Source organism: Suillus fuscotomentosus, assembly GCF_016647785.1.
Source record: "Suillus fuscotomentosus strain FC203 chromosome Unknown F5891scaffold_4, whole genome shotgun sequence".
In the NCBI taxonomy this organism is placed as follows: domain Eukaryota; kingdom Fungi; phylum Basidiomycota; class Agaricomycetes; order Boletales; family Suillaceae; genus Suillus; species Suillus fuscotomentosus.
The window spans coordinates 424,610-437,416 of NW_024539516.1; the positions used below are offsets into that span (position 1 = coordinate 424,610).

At 48.4% G+C, this 12,807-nt stretch overlaps 5 protein-coding genes across 5 annotated transcripts; 3 read left to right on the forward strand and 2 right to left on the reverse strand.

The window, feature by feature from the left end:
• The first annotated feature begins 1,394 nt into the window (after nucleotides 1–1,394).
• On the forward strand, nucleotides 1,395–2,699 carry F5891DRAFT_1002689 (uncharacterized protein). The gene is made up of 2 exons (XM_041360261.1): nucleotides 1,395–2,228; nucleotides 2,297–2,699. Exon 1 carries the CDS (start codon nucleotides 1,772–1,774, stop codon nucleotides 2,213–2,215), a length of 444 nt encoding a protein of 147 aa, XP_041232102.1. The 5' UTR covers nucleotides 1,395–1,771; the 3' UTR covers nucleotides 2,216–2,228; nucleotides 2,297–2,699.
• Nucleotides 2,700–2,750: 51 nt separating this feature from the next.
• F5891DRAFT_471114 (GPI transamidase subunit PIG-U-domain-containing protein) lies at nucleotides 2,751–3,805 on the reverse strand. The gene is made up of 3 exons (XM_041371936.1): nucleotides 3,261–3,805; nucleotides 3,144–3,208; nucleotides 2,751–3,092 (listed from the first exon to the last, which is right to left on the reverse strand). The coding sequence occupies exons 1-3, from the start codon at nucleotides 3,454–3,456 to the stop codon at nucleotides 2,847–2,849; spliced, it is 507 nt and encodes a 168-aa protein (XP_041232103.1). The 5' UTR covers nucleotides 3,457–3,805; the 3' UTR covers nucleotides 2,751–2,846.
• A 49-nt stretch (nucleotides 3,806–3,854) lies between these two features.
• F5891DRAFT_1137576 (uncharacterized protein) lies at nucleotides 3,855–5,075 on the forward strand. Its single transcript, XM_041364834.1, has 4 exons — nucleotides 3,855–3,985; nucleotides 4,044–4,086; nucleotides 4,111–4,239; nucleotides 4,298–5,075. Exons 1-4 carry the CDS (start codon nucleotides 3,953–3,955, stop codon nucleotides 4,717–4,719), a joined length of 627 nt encoding a protein of 208 aa, XP_041232104.1. The 5' UTR covers nucleotides 3,855–3,952; the 3' UTR covers nucleotides 4,720–5,075.
• Nucleotides 5,076–5,543: 468 nt separating this feature from the next.
• On the reverse strand, nucleotides 5,544–7,596 carry F5891DRAFT_470858 (thiamine diphosphate-binding protein). Its single transcript, XM_041371935.1, has 10 exons — nucleotides 7,276–7,596; nucleotides 7,195–7,220; nucleotides 7,063–7,141; nucleotides 7,002–7,010; nucleotides 6,895–6,950; nucleotides 6,830–6,837; nucleotides 6,668–6,780; nucleotides 6,312–6,609; nucleotides 5,865–6,256; nucleotides 5,544–5,816 (listed from the first exon to the last, which is right to left on the reverse strand). Exons 1-10 carry the CDS (start codon nucleotides 7,507–7,509, stop codon nucleotides 5,703–5,705), a joined length of 1,329 nt encoding a protein of 442 aa, XP_041232105.1. The 5' UTR covers nucleotides 7,510–7,596; the 3' UTR covers nucleotides 5,544–5,702.
• Nucleotides 7,597–8,075: 479 nt separating this feature from the next.
• On the forward strand, nucleotides 8,076–11,353 carry F5891DRAFT_1161567 (allantoate permease). Its single transcript, XM_041365261.1, has 17 exons — nucleotides 8,076–8,737; nucleotides 8,798–8,933; nucleotides 8,986–9,062; nucleotides 9,114–9,156; nucleotides 9,207–9,239; nucleotides 9,479–9,614; nucleotides 9,664–9,681; nucleotides 9,736–9,889; nucleotides 9,939–10,024; nucleotides 10,075–10,143; nucleotides 10,196–10,391; nucleotides 10,445–10,473; nucleotides 10,538–10,556; nucleotides 10,606–10,673; nucleotides 10,723–10,784; nucleotides 10,847–10,977; nucleotides 11,042–11,353. The coding sequence occupies exons 1-17, from the start codon at nucleotides 8,411–8,413 to the stop codon at nucleotides 11,111–11,113; spliced, it is 1,656 nt and encodes a 551-aa protein (XP_041232106.1). The 5' UTR covers nucleotides 8,076–8,410; the 3' UTR covers nucleotides 11,114–11,353.
• The last annotated feature ends 1,454 nt before the right edge of the window (nucleotides 11,354–12,807 follow it).

Here is a 12,807-nt window from a genome sequence, read left to right on the forward strand (position 1 = left end):
CTCCATGATTCCATCGCAGACGTCTTGCATGAGCATGCCCAAAGGGACAACGATCCTAGATCCGGTACGATGATTGGAGGTATGTTTCACGAGCTTGATGCAGCACGCGGGCCAGAGAGAACAGCTTGGAACGATGACAGTTTGGAGAGCCTGAAGGGCCGAGCGGGCGCGTTTTGAGTCCTTTGTGAGCAGGCAGGAAGGAGAGGTGGACCATAAATGGATGACGAAAAGTAGTACTAGGATGATAACAATGAGGATTGATTCGAGAGTCTTGCAGTTCCAAGGATCGTAGGACTTGATGAAATCGATGGTCCGGCCGATGAGCAAAAAATGAATTCGCTGAAAGTATTTAAGGTACGCGTCGTACAATCTGCCGAACTGTTCAGGAAGAGAAAAGACGTGGAGGACGTGGATTGATTATGTAGAACAGCATTGCACGCAAGCACGAAATGATACGTAGATCAAAACAACAGTGAGAACAGCATAAACACATACAATCGAAACCAAGACCTCAACATGTCTAGCACGTTTGGACATTCAATCATTCTTCATCGTCGTCATCATGGTGCGCCCCAGGCCTGAACAACGCCAACAAATCATCCATGCCGAGTTTCGTATTCATCATCTGCTCTCCACTCAACGCCGCTTTCGTAAGCCCGCGGTTTTTCTGTTGAAGCTATATAGCGCAAGTCTTTGATTGACACAGAAAAAATTGCGATTGGCCAGGATAGAACGTTTGACTGGTTCCCTCCAACCGTGAGAACTCAAGCGACAGCGGAATCGTGGGAATCTGATGCAAGATCGTTTGCAGAGAAAGGGCCAATTGAGTACTACAGAACCTGACTTAGGAAGTCAGGGATAGGCTTCCGCTCGATATTTGCACCATCACGATGGTGTTCTATCATTTACTCCCGCCCATTCAGGTACTCAGGTCCAAGTAGTGCTCACAATCTTATTCCGAGTCAGACACAGGTTTCGGTTCTTCTACAAATAATCCCTGCTGACGAAACACAACGCCGCCGGCTCCGAGCGCAGTTGGGCATAGTCCTGTGCTATAAGCCGTTCAACTTCGTAGCCCACAGCATCCATAGAAATGGTAACCTATAAATGATATCCCAATAGATCCCACTTCGAACCAAACATAACGATGAACTTATTTGCCATCCCCTCTCCATCAAGTCTCTGGACAACCGTACGTTCGGGTGGCGCATTTGACGTTGCTTGTAACTTATGAGATCCGATTGACGGGGCATTTTTGGACCTGCCACGATTGCGGCAGATACGGCAGCGTCAAAATAGCTACGCCCAATTTGGTGACGTAGTCCAAGCACTGCAACTCGACACCAAACGGCGGTCTGAGTGAACTGACCTGTCGTCGACGAGAGATGTAACAATATGAAGACCTGCAGATGTTCCTCCCAAGTTCAATGCGCTTCTTTAATCTTAGAGGCCCAGAACACTGCAGGCTGTGCGATAACGGGAATCATTTAAAAGAAGCAACACCGACAATTCATTTGATTGGGCTATTAATTGTATGCCGGGAGCAGCAATTGGTAGTCCACCCATAGCGTACACCGTATTCACATCCTGACATGTTGCACCCACACTTTAAAGCCACTCGCCAAACAAAATTACCAGGGCTTGGGTATAAATCTGGGCCATCGGCGAACTTAAACCCCACACACCTCCGACCTTGCTCAGTCAACCCTGGTTAGCACAATCCAGCGCCGTTCCAACTGCAACTTACCAAATCCCGTAGCCATATTGTAATATGCCTGTACCAGTCATTTACTATAACGTCGAAGTCATCCAATTCTGGCAAGGGCAGAAAGAACCCCTACAGCCCTACCCACTTCACTGGGTGATTTACATCCCAACCGCTCCCGGTATCGGGAACACATACCACATACTAGGAAACATGGATACCTACACCATAGATTTCAGACGCAACCAACCATACCCAAACCCAGATGCATGGCGCGGAAGCTTCGCCGTTGGAAAAGTAGCTGCGCATCAGCTAACCCTGATGGAGCGACACCTGGCAAGCATTCCTATCGCGCGTCACGACCCCAGATGGAACTGCCAAAGCTGGGTGTGGGAGGGTCTCAGGCATCTTCGACACCAAGGTTTTAATATTAGCTGGGAGATCAGGCTTTCAGATCTTCAAACGCAGATGTACTGCTTGCTGGAGGATTGGGAATACGGCCGAATTTAAAGAGGGCGGGGATCTGGGGTGAGAGGGGTTTGTGGATGGTCGATCGAAATGTTTGATGGTGCTCGGAGTGGCAACGCTCACCCTAAAGTTAAGACCTCAGCATCTGCATTCTATGTTTGTATTAACACCGGCATCATAGACATCGCGAGTGAACTTTATTGTCTTGATCGAAAGAGAGAGTATCCTCACCGATCAAGTTCTGTGGCGCTGACAGACCGAAGCGGAGTCTTGTGCCACACCGCGAGACGTGCTATGACTTTCAATCCCTCGCATTAGGAGAGATGCGACTTGCATCGCCCATGTGGAACAGTATGAAGGAGATGTTGTACTGATCAGTGAGCAGTACTTCAGGATCTGATGTGCGCTTTGCAGAAGGGACGACCGTCTGCCATCTATTGGTCTGTCTATGGGGTACTAAGTTGAGCCTTGCCAACTAGATGCGACAAAAATAACGGCTGCACACGAGTGAAACAGGACCCTTTGGACTCATGAATCAGAAGCACTGTGAACCTAACTATGCAGTTAGATGGCATGCGTGTACGACGAAATGAGAACGCACAGAAAAGACCATGAGGAAGAACGGTCTGAAATGATCGAATATCTCAGTGAAGAAGTACCACCAAAGACAGGGTTAGGCGTGAGGTCTAGTAGCGCGAGGCTGGGATGCTGTGTTTATGAACCATCTGTCAGGGATTAGAAGTCGACTTACGTTGCGCCCCACGACGCCCTGACCCAACTCCAGCTTCCTCCCGCAATAATGCATGCCGCGCCTACAAGGGGAGCCAGTAAGCGCCCATGCTCCCACAGCATCAGATATAGCCCATATAATTGGGAGTGGAGGTACTATGGTTGAAAATAAGGAGAGTAGGAGAGGGGACTATGGCGCAGATGGTCAGCCCATAACATTTGGTCCACTGGAATGTCATACATGGTGAAAAGATCCTCCTGTGTATGGATCGATATTATTATCGAGAAGCCAAAGACCTTCTTTCACTGGAATTCTATTGGCGTAGAATCACTTGGCTGGCAGTACTTTGGCACATACAGCGAAGGTAGGAGGTCAATGGCGAGCTGAGTTGATGGTCATGTTTGAGGAGATTTTGACCTGAAAGAGGTAGGGCTGCGAACAGAAGGCGAAGACATACCAGAAATGAAAACGCTGGGTGGCAGTGTGGCAGTGCTCGACCTGGCAGGCAGGGTACAGCAGGCCATGGTTCGATTGGATGCTGCAGCTTCGCCATACTATTATCTGATGGTATATAATCTCCTCTTCACCACGATTCCGCCTCTTCCAGCTTCCAAAGTCATCGCACACTAACATCGCATCCCCCATGTATTATTCAACTCGTCCTCGATGGGATATCCCTGATCCCAACACCTTCCCTCCAGCTTTGCACAATACTCGCTACAATGGGTGGCCCAAACCTCCAATACAGCTTCCTCATGTCGCTGCGCCTTCGTTCAAGAAACCCGCCGAACGGCACGTCACATTTGACCTCAACACCCCGTCAAACCGTCGTCCCGTTGGCGGTAACACCATTCATACCCGTAAGCAACTATTCATGTTCTACATGTGGCTATCTGTCTCAACCGTTATCAGAACCTTACTCGATGCATCTTCAACATGACACTCACTCACGCGCGAATTCTGGGGCGCAAGGTATTTTCTCCCTCCTTCGTTTTACTCTAAACCCATTTTTTCTGTAGGTATCATGTGGCCAGTTGAATACCAATCCTATGACGTTTCAAACTCGTGCACGTGGAACGGTATGTTCCTGTCATTGATTCCGGTTATCATACAATCTGACTCGATAAAGGTGGCGCTCACCAGAATCCATCTCTCCAAGGTGTTTTTGAGACGCATACTGCAGCTCGACACCACAAAGAGAATGCAGCGATTAAACGTGAGCGTCCCCGTTCGTTTAGTTACGACTGCCAAGATGTTGAATGGCGTACTTTCCTAGATGACCCTGTACGACGAACAAATAATTTAATCCCACTGATCGATAAGGACACACAAATCGGTGCGGTCCAGACCCAGCTTGTAATCATGATTGCATTGATCTTGATGCCTTCCATCAGCCTACCTCCTCGCAGCACCATGCGCGCAACTGGTATACGATTGGCGATACCCACCCTCTCTCTATTTTCCACCATCATCTTCATATGCAGGATGGGGATCTGAGCGAGTACTCACGCTAGCACCGCACAACCGAATACGACTGATCAGCCAAGACTTTCCCTGGATATTCAACATCAGCCCTGAACCCAGTGCTGCAGAACAGGGTATAACGTGTTTCCATTTCCCCAATCCGCTGCATGCTGCATTGCAACGTCCACCATCAGATACAGAGTGGGGAGCCGCTGCGCAGGACAAACAAGTGAGCCTCATCAGAGCGCGCGATCGTCGGCTAAATATGAAACCTGCTTTGTGGCTCCAATCTGGATATGATGCAGATGCACAACCTGCGCGACGAGAGCCTCTAATACTCCGTGTAGACTGACTTGGGTATCGTGTTGCGTTTGGGGGGTTCGTCAAGGATGAGGCGTTTGCGAGGTGACTCATTCCGCGTGCGGGAGAGCCATCTGAGACATGGGTTGTGAGGTTCAAGAGCCTATCATAATAAGCATGCCTGGATGAAATGTACATACCTTTTATGTATCGGTTTTCGAGGTTTCGAGACATGAAATTGGTTCTGCGCGTCACAGGGGCTATTGCGCCTCAGACATGTACCGAAAGTTTGCATCGCTATATACACGAGCCTTGGCTAGCATATATGACTTGACGGACATAGCGTATTCTATGACTAAACGTAGCTACCTATATGGACTCGATAAAATCTGGCCATGTCAACGAAAGTAGTATTGGCCAGTCGTATGTGTTTGGTTCGCAGGGCCCAAGGGTCTAGACTGCAAGAATCGCACTCTACCATTACATGTATCCCCCTTATAGTTACACCTTCGTTTGTTGAAGGCTGGTCATGAGTCCGTTTAACGGCTATCGCAGCCTGCCCTTATCGCAAGGGCACAGACCATTTACTCCAGTCGAAATAGCTTAAAAGGAAAAGGTCCTACGTAGAACTAGAAGTACAATTAGCGGTCGGGGCAGCGTTCAAGCCCCCTGATGAGATCTTTCGCAGGATCGAAACCCCTGCCCTCCGCTTTACTAACCCTTCCCTCCCGTTGCTAGCGCAGCACGCGTGCACAGGGGTGGTCTGCCTAGTACACTACTAGTCGTAGACTAAGATCTATTGCCCACCTTGCGGGCAGAGGCCTCGTTCCTCGGCCCCCTTCTCAGAGGGCCTAGATCGCCCAGATTCGTCTGATAAATTCGTGCCACATTCAATACAATTGCACTAGTTTTGTGCACTGAAATTGCAATATTTATAATACAGTTCCACATATGCTGGGTTTGCGAAAATAGTCATCTTGGAAGAGTGCGTTGATCAACCGAACGACGGTTATGAAATGGGTATCGAGGGAATCATCAATCCGCCAGCTTCTTCCCTTCGTCCTTGAAGATCTTGAGGTCATTCTGCCATGGCTCCCATACTTGTCCATATTTCTCGAGCAGTCCCGCCAACTCCTTTCGTTGTTCTCTCTGTAACCAAAATGAGTACGCGCCACTGATGAATCCAGCTATGCTCACTATATTCCAAGGCTCTTCTGCGTATACATCACTGAACAACTCTGCCAGGTCAGGTTTCTTAAGAGTCTCCGCGCGCTTGAACGATGCGAGCACATCCTGTTTCAAACGAGACTTGAGCTCTTCCTCTTCTGTCTTATCCCACCATCCCCGGGATTCCATGAATAAGCGGAAACGCGTGATGGGGTTGTCAATCTTCTTTCTGTCCTCGACTTCCTGGCGTCCCCTATACGCAAACGAGTCGTCTGACGTCGAGTGATGGCCAACCCTATAGGTCATCATCTCGACCAAGACTGCCCGACCACCTTCTAAGCACCGCCTCCGTCCTTCCTTAACAGCGTTCATTACTGCAAGCACGTCGTTTCCATCTACACGAACAGTATCGATACCATAACCTGCGAAGAAAATTCAATCACTGTGATACAAACACGCAACTTGTGATGAGGTTACCTGGACCTCTTGCGCTCAGAGAATCGCCATAATATTGTTGCGAGCTTGGGGTACTGATAGCGAAGCCGTTGTTGCGTGCCAGAAACAATGTCGGTGAAGGCAGTGTGGAAGCAAGGAGCATTCCAGCGTGGAAGTCCCCCTCGGACGCTGCCCCTTCCCCAAAAAATACGCAGGCCACATTTTTGGAGCGTCTCTCTGGGTCGCGTTTCAGTGCATAACCAACCCCAGCAGCTTGTGGTATTTGAGTTGCGAGTGGAGATGATATCTGGTGGAAATGATGTTGTGTGGAGCCGAAATGCTAACGGAGCGTTAGTGAATTCTGCGTAAGGAAGGGACAACGAGGCAAGGTAACATACTACGGGCATCTGGCGACCTTTGCCGGAATCTTCGTGGGTTCCAAAACACTGGGCCATGACACGGTCAAGAGTGAAGCCACGCCATAGAAGCACCCCAACTTCACGGTACTGTGCTGCACTTGGAGTTAGCAAAGATATAAATAATGAATGAATTCATCCGACCCAACACTCTGGAAACGTAGTTTGTTGTTAATTCGACCGAAATGACGGTTCTCAGGGAAACTTACTCGTCATCATCAGCCAGTGCAGCAGCAGAGCCAATCACAGCAGCCTCTTCTCCATACTTGATAAGGGTCAGCAATTATAATTCGTACTGCGTGGTCATTTATCTTACCGAAGTCATCTAAAGATTTGTCAGAGAAGATTCGAGATGCATCATTGGTTTGTGCACGTACATAGAAGGATATCTTGCCCTGGCGTTGGACATTGTAAAGTATATTATCCAGCGTCGGAAGCAACTGCATATTCTCATATCTAATTCAAGGCTGTGTAAGCTCCGATACTGAATTACTGCGAAGTCAACCTACAATCGTCGCGCGAACTGTTCACTGATCTGAATGAACTTGAATGTCAATTGGTCTGTCTGGTACGGAAGAAGGCACACATGCCTCGGGCACTTCAGCACCTTCTATCGGAATGCCAAACCCATCGAGAACTCTATAGCTTGGTATCTTGCTACCGTCTCCAGTTACAGAATTGAAGAATCCAAGCTTCGACACGACTGGTGAGTCCGTCGTGGGGAGACAGCCTAATGAAGAGGTAGGTTGGGATGAGAGTGCTCGACCTCCTGGGCGAATCCTTGTCAGTAGGGGAGAATATTTGACTGACAATGAACGCAGCATTTCTAGAGACGCGCGGATGGCAGTAGTTCCGGAACAAGTGAGTGAAGAACCCGTGACACGGTCCACGGAGCTTGAGGTAAAGTTAAAGTAGTACTTGATCTAATAATAGCTACACGTAAATGCTAGCCGTTATGATGATGACACACTTCCTGAATCAGATCAACAAGGGAGAACTCAACACGCAAAGTGGAATGCGAGATATCGCAGGTGAAGACAACAATATTTGCAGGCGAAGAATTAAGCACCACGAACGAAAAGATGGACAAGGAGAACGTTATACGTGACCCGAATCTTAAGCGATGCGGTGCCTGAATACTTTGACCTGGAGTCGGGATAGAGTTTCAACCTAACAACTGATAATATACTACCCAGAAGGTGAGTTTGCATGGAAAGGTTTTGCTGATGGGCCTAGAGGTGCGGAGGGCCCCGTCTATCACTACTAATTACAGTACTCATGTGGGAGAGGTGGCCCCATGATGCATGATGGGCTGGTAAGTACAAGATTGTTTTTCCCCACCTCGATCATTTTGTGATGCGTACCATATGCATGATAACATCTTTATAATAGTCACACCTCTGTTGACGCGCACCTGCTTTCTCTTGCGAGTATAATGTGCTCAAATCGACCATCCTGCTGTTTCTGCGAGTACTGACTTACTAGGCGAGCGCTCCGGTCGTTGAATCCGCGCTGCACTTCCATCCAAATCGTGAAACAAAATTTGCAGGTCAATCGCATACGATAATGCCTATTGTTAGAACAGCTTCTTACGCCATTTATTGACATCATCGCACAATTCTGCCTGGGGATAGATACCAATAGTGGGACGGTCGTGCCTGTCTTATTCGAGTACTTTTATACGGGATCACGGGGGTGTTTCTTCCTCCGCACTCGTTTCTTTCGATGACGACCTCTGTGAGTGTCCCGGAGAAGCACACCCCGACAACGGACAGCCTGATTAGGCCCGTCTCTTTACTGTCTTCTATTGAAAAAAGAAGTGCTTCTTTGCCCACTGATCATGACCTGGTAGATGAGACGGAGGAACAGTTCTCGTGGACAAAGTCAATCTTTCGTCGAAAGCAGACGTTCTCTCGTGACCCTGATGCAATCGCGACCAGACGCTCTGTTTTTGATGACCCTGGCCTTGCGCAATACTATTGGCCCAATAAGGACTACGAGAATCTTCACAGATTCGATCCAACCGCTCGTTGGACGTACAGGGAGGAAAGGGTCAGCTTTTATACCTATCGTGTTTTAAAGCGAGGTTGCTCATGTTAAATGCGAGGAAAGGCCCTGGTCCGCAAGTTGGATTGGAGGATTATGCTTACAGCAGCTATAGGATTTTCCGCCTTGAACTTGGACAGGAGCAATATCAGCCAGGCAAACTCGGACAATTTCTTACAGGATCTTGAATTGACTACAGACGGCAAGTTTGTTCGTTTACTATCCGAGTAATATTCTGATTTTCAGTCATCCAGACTTCAACCTCGGAAATACTGTCTTCTTGTTGGCATTCTTATGCGCAGAACTACCGTCACAGCTTGTCTCGAAGCGAGTATGTGTATTTACTGCACACTGTTTCGTCTGGCTTATGGTCGTATTCAAGATTGGACCGGATCGCTGGATACCAGCGCAAATCTGTCTCTGGAGTATGTAACAGAACAACTGTATCAAAGTGTTTCTCATCGATAACTCATAGGTTTTGTGTCTCTGTCACAATTCTGGCTGACTGGTAGGACCTCATTCCTTGTTTGCCGAGCACTTCTTGGGTAATGTCATGTAATTACTGTCCCAAACCTTCTTTTCACTGACTAGTGGATTCAGCGTCTTACAAGGCGGGTAAGTTCAACTCCTGCACGCGCTCGGGTACCCTTTTTCATATTCCACAGCTTTATCCCTGACCTGATATTATATCTATCTTGTATGTCAATTACCTTCTACGTCATGTTATTTTACTGACTTTTCGGACAGATTTTTACACGAAGACGGAGCTACCCATGCGCCTTGCCCTATTTTGGATGACTGAGAACTTCGTCGCCATCCTCGCTAGTTTTATAGCCTATGGCGTGCTTCACATGGATGGTGTGGCTGGCATTGCTGGATGGCGGTCAGTAGAAATTTAATGCTCATTTCGCAAAAACCTGACTTGACCTAAGGTGGCTATTCATAATCGAGTGCGTCCATTTCTTTTCAATGACATAAGACACGCGAACTCGACCCTTCCACAGGGGAATCCTCACTCTGCTTATAGGAATTTTCTGTTTTTTCAACATGCCCCCATCTCCAACGCAGACTAAAGCATGGTTCCGGCCAAAGGGTTGGTTCACGGAAAGAGAAGAAATCATTATGGTCAACCGAGTGCTTCGTGATGATCCCACCAAGGTAACTAATTATGTCCCAGTCTCGGTAGACTTTGTAATCACCCCCTCAGGGTGACATGCATAACCGCGAGGGCCTTACATTGCGTCGTCTCTGGACAGCAGTGTGTGATTATGATCTTTGGCCAATTTACATCCTGTACGCTGTCTCCTTGATCTTTGCAAGAGTTAGGCACTTATGAAACGTAGCGGCCTCATGTTTGGCATCCCGAACAGTCCGCCCTCGACGTATCTCACTTTACTACTTACGAACATTGGGTAGGTATTACAAGTATCCCTTCATTCGACACACTGAAGACCAGGAATCCAGATTCAATACATTTGATACCAACCTCCTTACGATACCCTCTCTGGCTATCGGAATTATCACCATGTTTTGGATCACGCTTATCTCAGAGTCTGTCAATGAACGTACGATTGTATCGATGATGATGGACCTCTGGACATTGCCTTTCCTTGTTGCACTCTATGCATTGCCTAGCAACCCTAACCCTTGGATATTTTTCGTAAGTGACGCATTTTACGCAGCGCATCATACGCGGTTTACCCAACTGTTCAGACTGTGGCGACTGGTCTATTGTCATATCCGTAAGTTCGAACTTGTCAGCATTAATATTCTTAAAGACCATTCTTGACATCCTCGTGTTACCAGTTATACCCATCCAATCCAGGTACTAAAAACAATCCTCGAGCGAAATAAATACTCATCTCTTGTTACAGGTGGGGTGGTGCTCTCGTAACGCCGGGGCAGTGGCAAGTCGAACAGTCAACGCGTCGTTGTACAACATGTGTGTAATTCTCCATTTCCAGACTGGTGACATACTCATCTTCCGCTAGGTTCGTGCAAGTCAGCGGAATCGTATCCGCACAGATCTACGTAGCCAGCGATGCTCCCAGATGTATGTCACTCCTCTTTTTCTTTTCCAGGCAACATAATCGTCGCACTCATCTCCGCGCGCAGATCAACGCGGCAACAGGACCCTCATCATTATCTGCTGCGTCAACATATTTATTCTGTACCCAGCTACGAAGGCATATTACATCTGGCGCAACCGACAACGAGCTAAGATTTGGGATGCGATGACAACAGAGGTGAGTTCATCGTGAACTTTCTAAAGAGCTAGGGCTCTGGCGCTAAAGACTTGTTAAATGATAGGAACGTGCCCACTATCTGAGCACGACCAAGGATGTTGGGAACAGAAGACTCGATTTCCGTTTTGCGCATTGATGACTTGTTCAATTATGTAGATTGATCAATGCGAGCTTGGGGTGCTAATAGCAAAGCCATTTTTGTGTGTCAGGAACCACATTGGTGAAGGCAGTGTGGAAATCCCCCTCAGACACTGCCCTTTCCCGAAAAATACGCAGGCCTTTCTAACGATACGAAAAGAAAAGCCAGAATGAGTCGATCAGCACATCCTTGTGTCCCTGTATGTGCAAGGCCGCAGGCCCTTCACCACATACAATTCGATCGACAGACTGCGGCTGCTATGAGGGCGCAAGCACCTGATGAAATGAATTGTCGGTACGTGCTCTTGCGAATCAGCGGCAACATTCGAGTTCCACCCAGTCAGCTTTTCGATACATCGTTTAGTCGGACGACCGTGAATTCAGGCTCAGTGCTAGGTATAAACTGACAAGGAATCAAAGAATCAAATGGTACACTCGATATCGCAACAGTAAAATCTTCGCTACATGGAGCTAGCAGGAGTGATGTTAGCAACTGCGGTGACAGATGTTGAACACTAGGAACTCACGCATCTCGGCAGCTCGACCAGCGCGTTCCATACGCCATGCGGCTCAAATCAAGCTGCGGATATCCTCTGGGTGTCCCATCCATCACCCTGCAGCAAGAAAGGGGTTGAATTAGAATCATGGTGAGAGGCAGGTTCAAGCAGGTCAGAGGGGTTGGGCAAGGCGTGTTCCAGGCTGGATGAGGAGATGAAGCGATTGTTCCAAGTGTTGGTTTGCATGATACGGCTTTCTTGGGTGGTACGTGTGGCGCTTCGATGCAGCGAAAATGCGGAGGATTCTGGTTCTATGGGCTCGGAGCATGGCTTCACATTCACTGCATTCCACAGCCGCACAGTCTTCTCCTCCGAACCAGACGTGATGCGAGTACCATCCGGTGAGAACGAGACTGACACAACTGCTCCGGTGTGCCCCTCCAAGGGCTCACCCAATGGCTGTCTCGTCGCTGTATCCCACAGCCGCACAGTCTTATCCGTCTTATCCTCTGAACCAGACGCGATGCGAGTACTATCCGGTGAGAATGAAACTGATATCACTGCTCCAGTGTGCCTCTCCAAGGGCTCACCCAATGGCTGCCCCATCACCGCATCCCACAGTCGCAGTGTTATCGGATGAACTAGACGCGATGCGAGTACCATCTGGTGAGAACGCGACTGATATGACTGCTCCAGTGTGCCCCTCCAAGGGCTCACCTAATAGCTGTCCCGTCCCTACATCCCACAGCCGCACAGTTTTATCCTCCGAACCAGACGCGATGCGAGTACCATCCGGTGAAATTGAGACTAAGAAAACCGCTCCAGTGTGCCCTTCCAAGGGCTCACCCAATAGTTTTCCCGTCCCTACATTCCACAGCCGCACAGTCTTATCCCTAGAACTTGACGCGATGCGAGTATCCGCGAATTTGAGTAGAATGTAGATGTCTGATGGGGATTTGTGTTTGAGAGGGGTGGTAAGACCCATGATACGTCCTATCAACTGATCAATGTGAACAGGGACCTTTTCAGTAAACAAATAAGTTCACCTGGATATGATATAGGTGCTGTTCCATGTCCTACAAACGTGCTGGAAGAGTTGATGTCATCGAGTTGAAAAAAAAATAGACCAGACAAGACGTGCAGAGCGGGGAGGGAGTGTAGCACCTTCAAGTTGTCGAATGTGTGCCACGACCGT